The sequence below is a fragment of the Salmo salar genome, chromosome 09 (genome assembly GCF_965601325.2).
Source record: "Salmo salar chromosome 09, fSalSal1, whole genome shotgun sequence".
Taxonomy (NCBI): Eukaryota; Metazoa; Chordata; class Actinopteri; order Salmoniformes; family Salmonidae; genus Salmo; species Salmo salar.
In genome coordinates, this window is record NC_138299.1 from 18088513 (window position 1) to 18102780 (window position 14268).

General features: G+C 46.6%; 1 protein-coding gene across 3 annotated transcripts in view; it reads left to right on the forward strand.

The window, feature by feature from the left end:
* Nucleotides 1–14268, forward strand: part of ralgapa2 (Ral GTPase activating protein catalytic subunit alpha 2) — a 150485-nt gene that overhangs the window by 51950 nt on the left and 84267 nt on the right. For 2 of the 3 annotated variants that reach the window (XM_014210399.3, XM_014210400.3), the window contains exons 12-22: nt 173–307; nt 432–580; nt 3069–3180; nt 3446–3683; nt 6364–6537; nt 8850–8999; nt 11239–11361; nt 11790–11875; nt 11997–12261; nt 13718–13911; nt 14042–14140. In XM_014210399.3, coding sequence (XP_014065874.2) covers nt 173–307; nt 432–580; nt 3069–3180; nt 3446–3683; nt 6364–6537; nt 8850–8999; nt 11239–11361; nt 11790–11875; nt 11997–12261; nt 13718–13911; nt 14042–14140 — 1725 coding nt within the window. The remainder of the gene's footprint in view (nt 1–172; nt 308–431; nt 581–3068; nt 3181–3445; nt 3684–6363; nt 6538–8849; nt 9000–11238; nt 11362–11789; nt 11876–11996; nt 12262–13717; nt 13912–14041; nt 14141–14268) is intronic. The other variant, XM_014210401.3, reaches the window with a different exon arrangement.

Below are 14268 nucleotides of genomic sequence, written 5' to 3' on the forward strand. Positions count from 1 at the left end.
ACGTGTATAAAACACAAATATAAACACTAACCTAATTATTATTACCACACACACACACACACACACACACACACACACACAGCACAAGTTAGTGGATGCGCAGACTAAAATTAACTCTGAACACTCAATTTCGTACTCGCCACGCTGACTGGACGGTCGTGTCCTCCTGCAGGTGTTGGAGAGTCATGGTCACAAGCGCTCGTCCAGTTGGGGCAGAACATACTCCTTCAGCAGTGCCATCAGCCGGGGCTGTCTCACTGAGGAACAGAACAGAGACATCAAGGCTGGCATCCAGTCCACCCTGCAGGTATGTGCGTGCGAGCGCGTTTTGTCTTTTGAAACATTTTTGTTGTTGTTGTGCGTGTCCAGATGTATCTCGTCAACCCCTGACCGTAGTTTTATCTCCTTGCTCTACCCCCCCCCCCCCCCAGGTGTTCCTGACCAACTCGGCCAACGTGTTTCTGCTGGAGCCGTGCCAGGACGTGGCCAAACTACTGGACAACCAGGTGGAGGTGTGCAAGGGGGTGCTGAGCATCTACCGCCACGTGATCATGGAGCACGCCATGAACACACAGACATGGTACAGCAGTCAGCACCTCGTCAGCGTACATACTGATATACACTATCAATAAAACGTCACAATAGCATTCAGTTTGGCTGCTGGGGCGCCTGGTGGGGGGTCAAGGAAATCCCCATCTACACTAAATCCATTGACCACTACGTGCTGTTTTCAAGATTAATTACAACTATTTGGTTGTAATGTCATCACCTCTTGAAGAGCGTAGTCAGAACTACACATTTCTGATTATTCCACATTTAACTCTATCATCAGAGTTATATAGCAATTATATAGTAAACATCAATTGATCATGTATTTTCAGATGCGTGAGGGTAGCCAGATCCGTTTTGGCTACCAATTTGTAGTTCGCTAGCAGAAGCAATGTGTCATTTAGCTTGCTTTATCGGAGATTACGCTTTTGGAAAGAGCTTGACATCGTCCTGGTAAAGATGTCAGTCGGGCTACTGTCATCACCGTAAATCAAACAACATTTAGATATAGTCATCTAGTTTATCCCCTGAAAGTTAGCTTGATTGATGTGGTCTGTTATTAGCTTGCTTGCCAATTTCACGTGGTCCGTCAATCAATGTAGCCTATCATGTTTGTCAGCAGCAATCGTGACGAAACACTGTTTTTAAATAATGTTTTAAAGGGAATAATGTTAGGCCTACCTAGCGAAGTTAGCTATGTCGGTTGGAGAAAAAAGTACATTAGGTCTACTTACCGCTATGTTAAGCCAACTGTACAACGTTTCTACCGGTAGCATGCAAAGTGAACATTATCAGCTAACAGTAAAGTTACATCGGCAAATGCGCCCTGCTGCTGCTTGACAGGCAGATCCCACAAAGGATGGGACAATTAACCTAAACCACTCACACCTGTCAGGTATAGCCCACTTATTTTACGGCACTCAAATATCCAATTAATGGTGGCCAATATTTTGAGATATCGTGAGGCTACCCTCCAGGTTTTTCACAATTTCTAAACAGGTTTTTAGGAATTTTTGCTAATTTCTTAAAAATAAATAACTGACCCTTTACAGACTCTTTACTCAGTACTTTGTTGAAGCACCTTTGGCAGCGATTAAAGCCTTGTCTTCTTGGGTGTGACGCTACAAGCTTGACACACCTGTATTTGGGGAGTTTCTCCCATTCTTCTCTGCGGATTCTCTCAAGCTCTGTCAGGTTGGATGGGGAGCGTTGCTACACAGCTATTTTCAGGTCTCTCCAGAGATGTTAAACCTGAGAGAGCTCTGGCTGGGCCACTCCAGGACATTCAGAGACTTGTCCCGAAGTCACTCCTGCGTTGTCTTGGCTGTGTGCTTAGGGTCGTTGTCCTGTTGGAAGATGAACCCTTGCCCCAGTCTGAGGTTCTAAGCGCTCTGGAGCAGGTTTTCATCAAGCATCTCTCTGTACTTGGCTCTGTTCATCTTTCCCTCGATCCTGACTAGTTCCCAGTCCCTGCTGCTGAAAAACATCCCCACAGCATGATGCTGCCACCACCATGCTTCACCGTAGGGATGTTGCCAGGTTTCCTCCAGACGTGACGCTTGGTATTCAGGCCAAAGAGTTCAATCTTGGTGTCATCAGACCAGAGAATCTTGTTTCACATGGTCTGAGAGTCTTTTGGTCCCTTTTGGCAAACTCCAAGGGGCTGCCATGTGCCTTTTACTGAGGAGTGGCTTCCTTCTGGCCACTCTACCATAAATGCCTGTTTGGTGGAGTGCTGCAGAGATGGTTGTCCTTCTCGAAGATTGTTCCATCTCCTCAGAGAAACTCTGGAGCCATGTCAGAGTGACCATCGGGTTCTTGGTCACCTCCCTGAACAAAGCCCTTCTCCCCCGATTGCTCAGTTTGGCCGGGCGGCCAGCTCTAGGAAGCGTGTTGGTGGTTCCAAACTTCTTCCATTTTTGAATGATGGAGGCCACTGTGTTCTTGGGGACCTTCAACTTCGACCAATTACTTCAGCCTCGTGACTTGGTTTTTTCTCTGACATGCACTGTCAACTGTGGGACCCTATATAGACAGGTGTGCCTTTCCAAATCATGTCCAATCAATTTAATTTACCCCAGGTGGACTCCAATCAAGTTGTAGAAACATCTCAAGGATGATCAATGGAAACAAGATGCACCTGAGCTCAATTTCAGGTCTCATAGCAAAAGGTCTGAATACTTATGTAAATAAGGTATTTCTGTTTTTTTATTTGTATAAATTTGCAAAAAATTCGGAACACCTGTTTTCACTTTGTCATTATGGGGTATTGTGTGTAGATAGATGAGGGGGAAAAAAATCATTTTAGACATTTTAGAACAAGTCTGTAATGTAACAAAATGTGGGAAAAGGGGTCTGAATACTTAAATAGGAAAACAAATTCTAAACCAAGCGGTTGCTTTTACCTGAAGGACTGTATTGTCAGACAGACCTGGACAGTTCCACTGTGTTATATGATGATCTACTGATACACAATGATGGACTAATTATATCTTCTGGTGTGTGTCTGGTGTGTGTAGGGAGCAGATGCTACAGGTGCTGCTGAGGATCACTGAGGCGGTGATGAAGAGGCCTCAGGAGAACCAAAGAAAAGACATCTTTGCTGAGAGCCTGGCTGCCATCCTTTTCCGGGTCAGTCAGCCTGGGGATCACATAGCCTCTCTTACTGTTACGGAGTTGTTCTGATACCTCTGTTAGAGGAAGTCCAGCGACGCTCCTGGAAATGATGGTTGCCCGTGATGTTAATGTAATGTGGAAACAATGTTACAGCTCTAATGGCTTGTTAGTGTTTTGATCACAAGCCAATAAGAACCAGCTGCCTGCCTATGGTGATTAATGAGATGTTCTGTTTCATCCTCATGTCTTTGTGCCTCTGTGCCCCTACATCCTCTCCCAGACGATCATCGTGGCGTGGGTACGGGCCAACCTGTGTGTGTTCATCTCTCGGAAGCTGTGGGACGAGCTGCTGTCTGTGCTGTCGTCTCTGACAGGCTGGGAGGAGCTGGTGACCGAGTGGGCCAGCATCATGGATTCTCTGACCGCGGTCCTGGCCCGCTCCGTTTACGGCCTGGACATGAGCAACCTGCCCCTGGACAAACTCAGCGAACAGAAGGAGAAGAAACAGAGGGGACGGGGTGAGGAGGCTGGGGGGGAGAGAGGGGGATGGAGGCAGGGCTCTAAAGTGCAACCCTTTTGGTCACGAATGCTCCTTAATATTTTAATTTGGGAGCACCAGTGCGCCTAGAAAACAAATCTGCCATTTAACAATTATTATAATGGTTAGGCTTAGCTGTATTGCTGTTTAGGAGTTCCCTAGAGGAAACGCACAGATTCGTGACCGTGGTGGTTGCACCATTACTACAGAGAAAGCCACTTGTCTCTAGCCCAAACCATTCCAAAGTGGTGATCCATATCACCGCCGCTAGGTTTTTTTCTCTTCTATCGCGCATTGGCGCCGCAGTGGGATGCGTCTCCATTGGCGGGATGCGTCTCCATTGGCGGGATGCGTCTCCATTGGCGGGATGCGTCTCCATTGGCGGGATGCGTCTCCATTGGCGGGCCGTATTTTTTTCATTTATAAACCACGTCGTGGGACGTGCTAAAACGATTCTAAAACAGCTTGGTCAGTTATGTTACCTCATTATCTAGCTAGCTAACAACCTGGTAACTTTACCAGTACATCCGAACATTTGGCGGAACAGAAACAATGGAAAACGGATAGCTTAGGAAATGTTGCTTTTTAAACAATGTAGAAACCTAATATTCCACAAATGACTTTGTAATTTCAAAGACAGGTATTTGTATCAACGTTTTAGCTTTTATAATAAACAGATGGCTTTACAGGCTTGTTCGTTTCTAGGGAACAACATAAACTCAGCAAAAAAAAAGAAGGACCCTGTCTTTCAAAGATAATTCTTAACTCAACAACTTCACAGATCTTCATTGTAAAGGGTTTAAACGCTGTTTCCCATGCTTGTTCAATGAACCATGAACAATTTAATGAACATGCACCTGTGGAACGGTCGTTAAGACACTAACAGCTTACAGATGGTAGGCAATTAAGGTCACAGTTATGAATACTTAGGACACTAAAGAGGCCTTTCTACTCACTCTGAAAAACACCAAATGAAAGATGCCCAGTGTCCCTGCTCATCTGCGTGAATGTGCCTTAGGCATGCTGCAAGGAGGCATGAGGACTGCAGATGTGGCCAGGGCAATAAATTGCAATGTCCGTACTGTGAGACGCCTATGACAGCGTTACAGGGAGACAGGACGAACAGCTGATCGTCCTCGCAGTGGCAGACCATGTGTAACACTTGCACAGGATCGGTACATCCGAACATCACACCTGCGGGACAAGTACAGAATTGCAACAACAACTGCCCGAGTTACACTAGGAACGCACAATCCCTCCATCAGTGCTCAGACTGTCCGCAATAGGCTGAGAGAGGCTGGACTGAGTGCTTGTAGGCCTGTTGTAAGGCAGGTCTTCACCAGACATCACCGGTAACAACGTCGCCTATGGAAACAAACCCACCGTCACTGGACCAGACAGGACTGGCAAAAAATGCTCTTCACTGACGAGTCACAGTTTTGTCTCACCAGGGGTGATGGTCGGATTCACGTTTATGGTCGAAGGAATGAGCGTTACACCGAGGCCTGTACTCTGGAGCGGGATCGATTTGGAGGTGGAGGGTCCGTCATGGTCTGGGGCGGTGTGTCACAGCATCATTGGACTGAGCTTGTTGTCATTGCAGGCATTGCAGTCAATCTCAATGCTGTGCGTTACAGGAAAGACATCCTCCTCCTTCATGTGGTACCCTTCCTGCAGACTCATCCTGACATGACCTTCCAGCATGACAATGCCACCAGCCGTACTGCAGAATCCCATTGAGCACGTCTGGGACCTGTTGGATTGGAGGGTGAGGGCTAGGGCTAGGGCCATTCCCCCCAGAAATATCCGGGAACTTGCAGGTGCCTTGGTGGAAGAGTGGGGTAACATCTCACAGCAAGAACTGGCAAATCTGGTGCAGTCCATAAGGAGGAGATGCACTGCAGTACTTAATGCAGCTGGTGGCCACACCAGATACTGGCAGTTACTTTTGATTTTGACCCCCTCCCCTTTTGTTCAGGGACACATTATTACATTTTTGTTAGTCACAAGTCTGTGGAACTTGTTCAGTGTATGTCTGTTGTTGAATCTTGTTATTTTCATACAAATATTTACACATGTTAAGTTTGCTGAAAATAAACGCAGTTGACAGTGAGAGGAAGCACCAATACAACCAGCCTGAAAACCATGACCAGTAGAAACTGTCATTTTCATTATTCTTAGCAATGATTTAGGAATCCTTGTGAGTAAGTATTAGCTAGGTTGCCACTTGTTGTTCGCCAAATGAAATTGAACTTCAGTTTGCCTTCAAATAAAAGTGTCATTGACGGTGATGCAAATGAATACAAATAGTAGAATTATGCAGAAGACTAACTGAAAATAAACACAGTTGACAGTGAGAGGTCGTCTCTTTTTTTGCTGAGTTTAGCTGGAATTCATACCGGCCCAATAAAGGCTGTATCTCAATTTGTCTGGTGCTCCTAGATTTTATGTGGTGCTCCTAACTTGTTCAAGTTGGAAGCACCAATGCTACCAACACATTTTTTTTAAATTGAGAGCCCTGGATAGATGGAGGGATCGAGGGGGATGACGCTGTGTAAGCCTCAGAGAATAGAGCAACAATGGTCGAAAGATTCAGTTTCTCTTTTTGCTTTTGTATTTATATTATTTGCGTGTGTCTGTGTCTCTCGTCTGTGACTCAGGGGTGATCCAGGACTCCCAGAAGGCAGCAGCGGTGGCCAGGTCCTTCTCTTTGAGCTGGAGGAACCAGGGAGACCAGCAGGGGGTCCATGAGCCCATGAGGTTCCGCAGCGCTACCACCTCAGGGGCCCCCGGCGTGGAGAAGGCACGCAACAACGTCCGACAGAAAGCCACAGGTGAACATACACACACACACACATGCTACTGTAATGAAGTCATATTTGGCAAGTGCCAGATCTCAGAGTCCCTCTATGACACTACAGTGTAGACCAGACTCTCCATAGACTCCACAGTGAGTGAGTGTATATAAAAGCAGGGCATGTGTACGTTAGCCCAGGTGCTGGTGAAGGGCTCAGCTCTAAGCACAAAGCGACAGCAGATGGTCTCCATTGTTCCTGTCAGATGTCAAAGTCAACATGTTTCTGTGTCAGTTGTCCGGCGCACACACACTCCCCTGGTGACATGTTGGAGACGGACGTTGTTACTTCATTGTTCAGATACAGTGAACAACATCCACTTGACTGATGGAGATGTCTCCGTCTAATGATCAGTTGAGCTCTCAGGCGATCCAGAGCAGAGATGAGCGGTCTCTAAACTAGCTAATCCCTAACGGAAGGGGATGAAAGAGTGACCCGCTTTGCTTGTTTCCTCACCTTCCTCCTTTCACTCACTCACTCACTCACTCACTCACTCACTCACTCACTCACGAACGACTGATAGCATCTCTGCTCGCTGAAGAGCTTGTTGAGCCTGGACCAGATGTAGTTGGGCCTGAAGGAGGACTCTTAAAAGAGTGTGTGTGTGTGTGTGTGTGTGTGTGTGTGTGTGTGTGTGTGTGTGTGTGTGTGACTGACATGAAACGCCACCGCCTTAAATTCTTCCTTTTCTCTCGTCTAATTGGATTTCTCCCACATTGATCATCAAACATCCCGATATCCCTCCTCCTCCTCCACCCCCCCCTTCTCCTAGAGAGAGGGCCCACACATCAATCAGTAGACGTTTTTGATAGTTTCATTAAGAGTGTAATTAATGCTCATTAATATGCATAAAACGGGTAACAGTAGCGGTCTGTAGTAGAGACGATGCTATCTCCAAATGAAAGCGACTAATTAAAGTGTGGTGTAGGCAGAGAATAGAATCCTCCTTCTCTTGCAATGTTCCTCTCTCTTTTAGATTAGGCCTGAAGTGCTGTCCACACACACTTCCCCAACGCCTTATCTTTGAAAACTGAAAATGTGTGTAATCTTATTTATGCCAAAACGTACTTGGCAATATTTTTCTGATGATTATTTCCTGCGACATGGTGTTGAAATGACTGGGCACTAATAATAAATATGGTCATATTGTCCTATTGACTGACTACAGATGTATGATCTTAATTTGAGCCAGGTTGCTACAGCAGCAATAGTCCCGCAGCGACAGGAAATGTGGATTATAGTACATTTACATTTTTGTAGGGGTTGATCCATTTTTCGTAAGGGAAAATCAAGTCTGAAATTGCAAAGTGGAAATGTACAAACTTCAGAAACCTTTTTAAACCTCAATTACACGACACATTTCAAATGTCCTGCATTGCAGGAAGGTTCTCCTGCAACAGGGTGATCAAATTAAGATCCTAGGTCTACTCATTTCAAACCAGTACCTTATTCTTATTATGGAAATAATGTACTAGAATGCAATATGTGCGACACATGAATTGTATCACTATAAAAGCTTGCGTGTCCCAGCCCTTTCCAGCTGCCTTTTGCTTTTCTTTTAGTGTATTTTTAGGAGATAACATTACAAAGTTGTGTGTGGATGGAAATAAGTTGTCTTTACTGTGATGCACTCAAAGCCAGTTGTATATGTCCTCTTCTGTCATGTGCATAGAGAACTAATTAATCTGGGCTTCAAATAAAAGCAACGCATTGCATAAATGGCGTCCCTCAAATGTAAACGGGTCCGTTTTTAATTTTTTTGAACAAAATGCAACAAATCTAGTAGAGCAGTGTCTTTGTCTAGGTGAAGAGCCCTCAAGTGTCAAATTAACGTGAGATCCAGCCTCGGGGTTTAGGCTTTAATGTATTCTATTTATCTTCTCTTTACACTGAAGTCTCAGTTATTAGTTCTTCATTTCCTGTCTCAGTAATTTCACTATGCCTGTTGTTTCACTCTTAATGCCTTAGGGCTGAAGTTGGAGTTGCACAAAAAAACAAAAACATTTTTACATTTTTCGAGCAAATTGACATGAATAACAGTTGAAGTTACACCTGCAGATCTCAAATTAGGATTCAACCCTTAGTGGATTCTGACTTCTTTAGTTGTATTTTTGTGCACTATTTTTTTTCCCCCCCTCTTACAATTTTTATGCAAACGGTTAAATATATTTGCCAGTGGTGTCCTTCTGCCATTCTGCTCTATATGATCTTATTGACTTTTATCCCCTTCTCTCTTCCTCTTATTTTTCCTCCTTCCCTCCCTCCTTCTCTCTCTCTCTCTGTGATGGAAGCTAAGCGAAGCCAGTCTATCAGCAGCTGTGTCCATCTTTACGAGGCTCTGCCCACTACTAAAAGCGTTCCTATGCTGCTTCACACTGTGAGCTCTTTCTTGCCTGGTCTCTCCTCCTCTTCTGGTATCTCTTGCTCTCACAGGCTTTCAGGTAAAGTGTTTCTGAGAGCTGTCTGTGTGGTGTCCTCCCTCCTTCGCCCTGTCTGTCTCTTCCGTCTGTCTGTCACTACTCTCTCCCGTCTCCCATTCTCCTGTCAGTCCCTCACTGTTTTATTAACACTCAGGGAAGTGGAAACCCTTGTTGTTTCTCACTGCTACTTACTGTCGTTTTGGATTGAAAATAAAAAAGGGCAATTGTCTGTGACTTATATACTAATCTGTTCTGTTTATTACTGCATGTTCCTATTCGATCTCACTACGTGGCTAAAACAATGGAACCATTTTATCATTTTAAAGGTGCTACACGTAAGATTTTCTAGAATTTTTGGATTGTAATTTCAGAAAATGCCCATAATATATATCTGGCACTAATAGTGGAATGACAGTGTTTCACAGTATTACTTACCCACCAGTGTTGTGATTGGCTAAGATATTCGCCTATTGATTTCTCCCACCGGAGCATCATCTGTTGTCAAACTGGGAAGGCTGTTCTGACTTTGGCTATGTTATCTACAATACATGACTAAAAGTACACCTGTTCATCAGACATCTCATTACAAAATAATGGGCATTATATGGCTGGAGTTGGTCCCCCTTTGCTGCTATAACAGCCACCACTCTTCTGGGAAGGCTTTCGACTAGATGTTAGAACATTGCTGCGGGGACTTGCTTCCATTCAGCCACAAGAGCATTAGTGAGGTTGGGCGATTAGGCCTGGCTCACAGTCTGCATTCCAATTCATCCCAAAGGTGTTCGATGGGGTTGAGGTCAGGGCTCTGTGCAGGCCAGTCAAGTTCTTCCACACCGATCTCAACAAACCATTTCTATATGGACCTTGCATCGTCATGATGAAACAGGAAAGGGCCTTCCCCAAACTGTTACCACAAAGTTGGAAGCAGAGAGTCGTCCAGAATGTCATTGTATGCTTTAGTATTAAGATTTGCCTTCACTGGAACTAAGGGGCCTAGCCCAAACCATGAAAAACAGTCCCAGACCATTATTCCTCCTCCACCAAACTTTACAGTTGGCACTATGCATTGGGGCAGGTAGCGTTCTCCTGGCATCCACCAAACCCAGATTTGTCCTTCGGACTGCCAGATGGTGAAGCGTGATTCATCACTCCAGAGAAGGCATTTCCACTGCTCCACAGTCCAATGGCTGCGAGCTTTACGCCACTCCAGCCGACACTTGGCATTGCGCATGCTGATCTTAGGCTTGTGTGCGGCTGCTCGGCCATGGAAACCAGAGGCAGTTTGGAACTCTGTAGTGAGTATTGGAGCACAGCCGATTTTTACGCGCTTCAGCACTCAGCATCCCATTCTGTGAGCTTGTGTGACCTACCACTTCGCAGCTGAGTCGTTGTTGCTCCTAGACGTTTTTTACAATAACAGCACTTACAGTTGAACGGGGCAGCTCTAGGAGGGCAGACATTTAACGAAATGACTTGCATCCTATGACGGTGCCACGTTGAAAGTCACTGAGCTCTTCAGTAAGGCCATTGTACTGCCAATGTTTGTCTATGGAGATTGCATGGCTGTGTGCTCAATTTTACACACCTGTCAGCAACGGGTGTGGTCCACATACTTTTGTGTGTGTGTGTATAGATAGATATGGATAGATAGTGTGTAGCGGAAATAGCTAATTTCCTGGTTGCTAAAATTCTACTGTTTGCTCTATTTCTGTTTTTGTGAGATAAAAAAAATATCATTTTTACAGGTGTTTGAAGCTGGTGGACCAAAACCGAAAGTAAGTTTCATTTTTGTCCACCAGCTTGAAACAGCTGTAAAGCTGTAAAAACTATATTTCACAGCGATTTTGATGGTGCAATGTTTCCCTACACTATTCAGTGCTTGTTTTCTCAGATAAACTGAAATTGAGTGAACAGTGTAGAATTTTAGCAACCAGGGAATGACAGAGCGATTTTCAGTAGATAACACAAAGTCAGAACAATTTTCCCGGTTTGACAACAGATGCCGCTCCGTCGGGTGAAATCAATAGCCGAATATCACAGCCAATCACAACACTGCTGGGTAAGAAATACTGTGAAACACTATCGTTACACTATTAACGACAGATATATTATACACATTTTCCGAAAAATCATATGTGTCGCACCTTGAAGTTGACGGAATTCTGTGTGGTAGAGCATGTGTAGCGTGCCGGGTATGAGATGCCGGATGCATTGCTCTTAACCCTCTGTCCTGTCCTGGCTCCCTGGTCGTGGTGCTCAGATGTGGAGGAAGTCCAGCTGTCTGAGTGTGGGGGAGACGGGGAGCTGGAGGCTGGAGACAGCCCTCTACCACGCAGCAGCAGCACCTCCGACATCACACAGCAACTGACTGACACCTTCCCAGGTAGGGATACACCAATCAGTGCTGCCCTCTAGTGGAAGTATCTATACTGCTGCTAACAATGTGTCCATCTATACAGTGATTGATGTGCTTTGAAGTCTACAGGCTACAACAGTGGTTCCCAACCAGGAGTACTAGGACCCCTGGGGGTACTTGGTCTAGCCACAGGGGGTACTTGAGAAGACTGATGAGACCGTAGGTCTGCTGGTTAAATGTACATGAGGGGGTACATCAGGGGTACTCCGGGCAGAGCTAAATTCAGTTGGTGGTACAGTAACCGAAAAAAGGTTGGAACCACTGGGCTACAACTCATTCTTATCATGCATCTAGAGGATGTAGGGATGAGACTAGAACAGTTTTTATGACCATGGGCTGTCTGCTGTGGGGGGCTGTGTGTGTCCAGTGTGATTAACAGTCACTGTGACCTCCAGGCCACAAGAGGGAGTACTCCCCCAACAACTCCTGTGGCTCCGATGGCAGGGCGTCGGAAGCGAGGACAGACGGCGACCCGCCAGTGGTGAGAAACACACCTGACACAAAATCTGTGAACCTCTTAGTTTGTTTGGTTATTTCAGCAGGGCATCTGATAGAGTCATCTCTGAAACAACCACTGATGACTTCTCCCTCTGTGCACCCAGATTCTGATCCGGCGGAGCAGCAGTCCGGCCGAGCTGGACTACTCTGTAGAGGGACACAACAACTATGCAAGACCCACGCTCCAGGAGAAAAGTGTGAGTGTGAGCAGCGAAACGTCCAACGGCTACCTGAACGACGCTGACGGCAGCCTGCTGGCCTGGCAGGCCTTTGAGGAGGAGGCAGACACCCAGTCAGCCCAGATAGATGTCACAGCAGACACAGGGAGCCAGAGGAACCTGCTGCTCAGCCACAATGAGGCCCTGGCAGGTACTGGACTGGTCGGGGGGGGGGGGGGGGTCTGGGTAAGGTTTCTGGGGGGACTGATGTTGGTAAACGAGGCTTGGAGGGGATTGGTTTATATGGGATAAATACTGTAGCATATGGCCTTCAGGTTCAGTAGATTTGTATTCTGTGGGGTTTGTCAGGTTCAGGTGTTTGTCCGTGGGTTGTGTGGGGATTAATCTCAGAGCAGCCTGACCTTTCAGAGGATTAGCATAACCTTCATAGCCAGCTTCTGTCTGCTCTACAGTATCTTCAGTACCTGCCCTCCCTCACCCTGGCCTATGAAGCTCTAAAGAGAAAACACTCCCTCTCTCTCCACTTCTATCTAGCCTTCTGGTTTTACCACCTGCTCAGGGGTCTTTATTCAGCAGGCAGCTGGGCCTTTTGTTTATTAAGCTGTCTTTGGTATTAGGTTAACGCATTATGGCTATTGAGGGAGGGCACATAAAGATGGATTGGTTACTACTGTTACATGTTTACTGGGCAATGTTAGGTGAGAGTCTCCTTGCAATTAAGAAATGTTAGGTACGTCTATGGAAAGTATCTCGAAATATTATCATGGTTCAGCGTAGGTGAATATGTTGGAAAAAACAGCTATGGCTAATAGCTGTCAATTCTTGTCAAATGAAAGAGTACCTCAGCTGTAACCCCTGACCCTTAGCGTAACCCCTGACCCAACACCATCCCCACCTCATCTGTACTCTTACATTGATTCATTGTGAATTCACTGTCCTCTGTCATGTGATTGTGCTCCGTCAAGCTCCACTGGCTTCTGGTTGTCGTCTTGTTTTCTGTCCTGAGTGTTTTCTGTCCCACCACCAGCAGCCCCCCTGTCCCACCACCAGCAGCCCCCCTGTCCCACCACCAGCAGCCCCCCTGTCCCACCACCAGCAGCCCCCCTGTCCCACCACCAGCAGCCCCCCTGTCCCACCACCAGCAGCCCCCCTGTCCCACCACCAGCAGCCCCCCTGTCCCACCACCAGCAGCCCCCCTGTCCCACCACCAGCAGCCCCCCTGTCCCACCACCAGCAGCACCCCCCCGCCTCACCAACTTTGCTCGTGCACACTGAGTGCCGGGACTGCCCCCATCTGCTGGAGGACACCATACATCAGTCTGTGTTACACATGCCTCAGGACCTGGGTACTGCTACTGCCCCTACACACCCCCTTTCTAGCCTGAACTGCCCACCACCCTCCGTGTTGCACTGTGTTAATCCTATACCCAGCCATCACATGTGTGTTCAGCTGTGTGTGACTCTGGTGACTGGGAAAAATCAACCTCTGTGTTGAATCACCTGTGTCCGGGGTGTGGACAGGCCTGGAGCTCTAGTGTTATACTATAGAGTTTATACAGTAGTAAATCAGAGTTCTAGTGTTATACTATAGAGTTTATACAGTAGTAAATCAGAGTTCTCTCTCTCTGCTCTATCTGGTCTTGCAGACAGCCGTGAGTGTCTGACTGATGATGTCAGCATCATCGCAGGCGGGAGCCTGACCGGCTGGCACGCTGACTCTGCCTTTGTGCTCTGGAGAAGGATTCTGGGTATCCTGGGGGACGTCAACAGCATCCGCTGCCCCAGGATCCACGCCAAGATGTTCAGTTACCTCTACAACCTCTGGCACAAACTGGCTAAGGTAAGCACTGCCCAGCCTTCAAACACTCTTATCAGCCCTGATGACATGTCATGTACTGTAAATTTGTCTCAGTCAATATTTTGTTCTGTAGATTTTCAGTCTGGCTAATGCGGTCATGCCCTAATTGCAGATCCGGGACAACCTGGGCATCAGTGTGGATAACCAGTCGTCTCCTCCCCGGCCTGTCTTCATCCCTCCTCTCAGAATGCTGGCCTCCTGGCTCTTCAAGGTGACTCAGCGGTTCAGAGGTCCACTGCCTCTACACGCATCACCTAACTAAGAATTATCAAAGACATGCATGTGGCTATAACCGTGTGACCTGGTCTCTCTCCCTTCTACCTCTCTCCTTCACTCCCG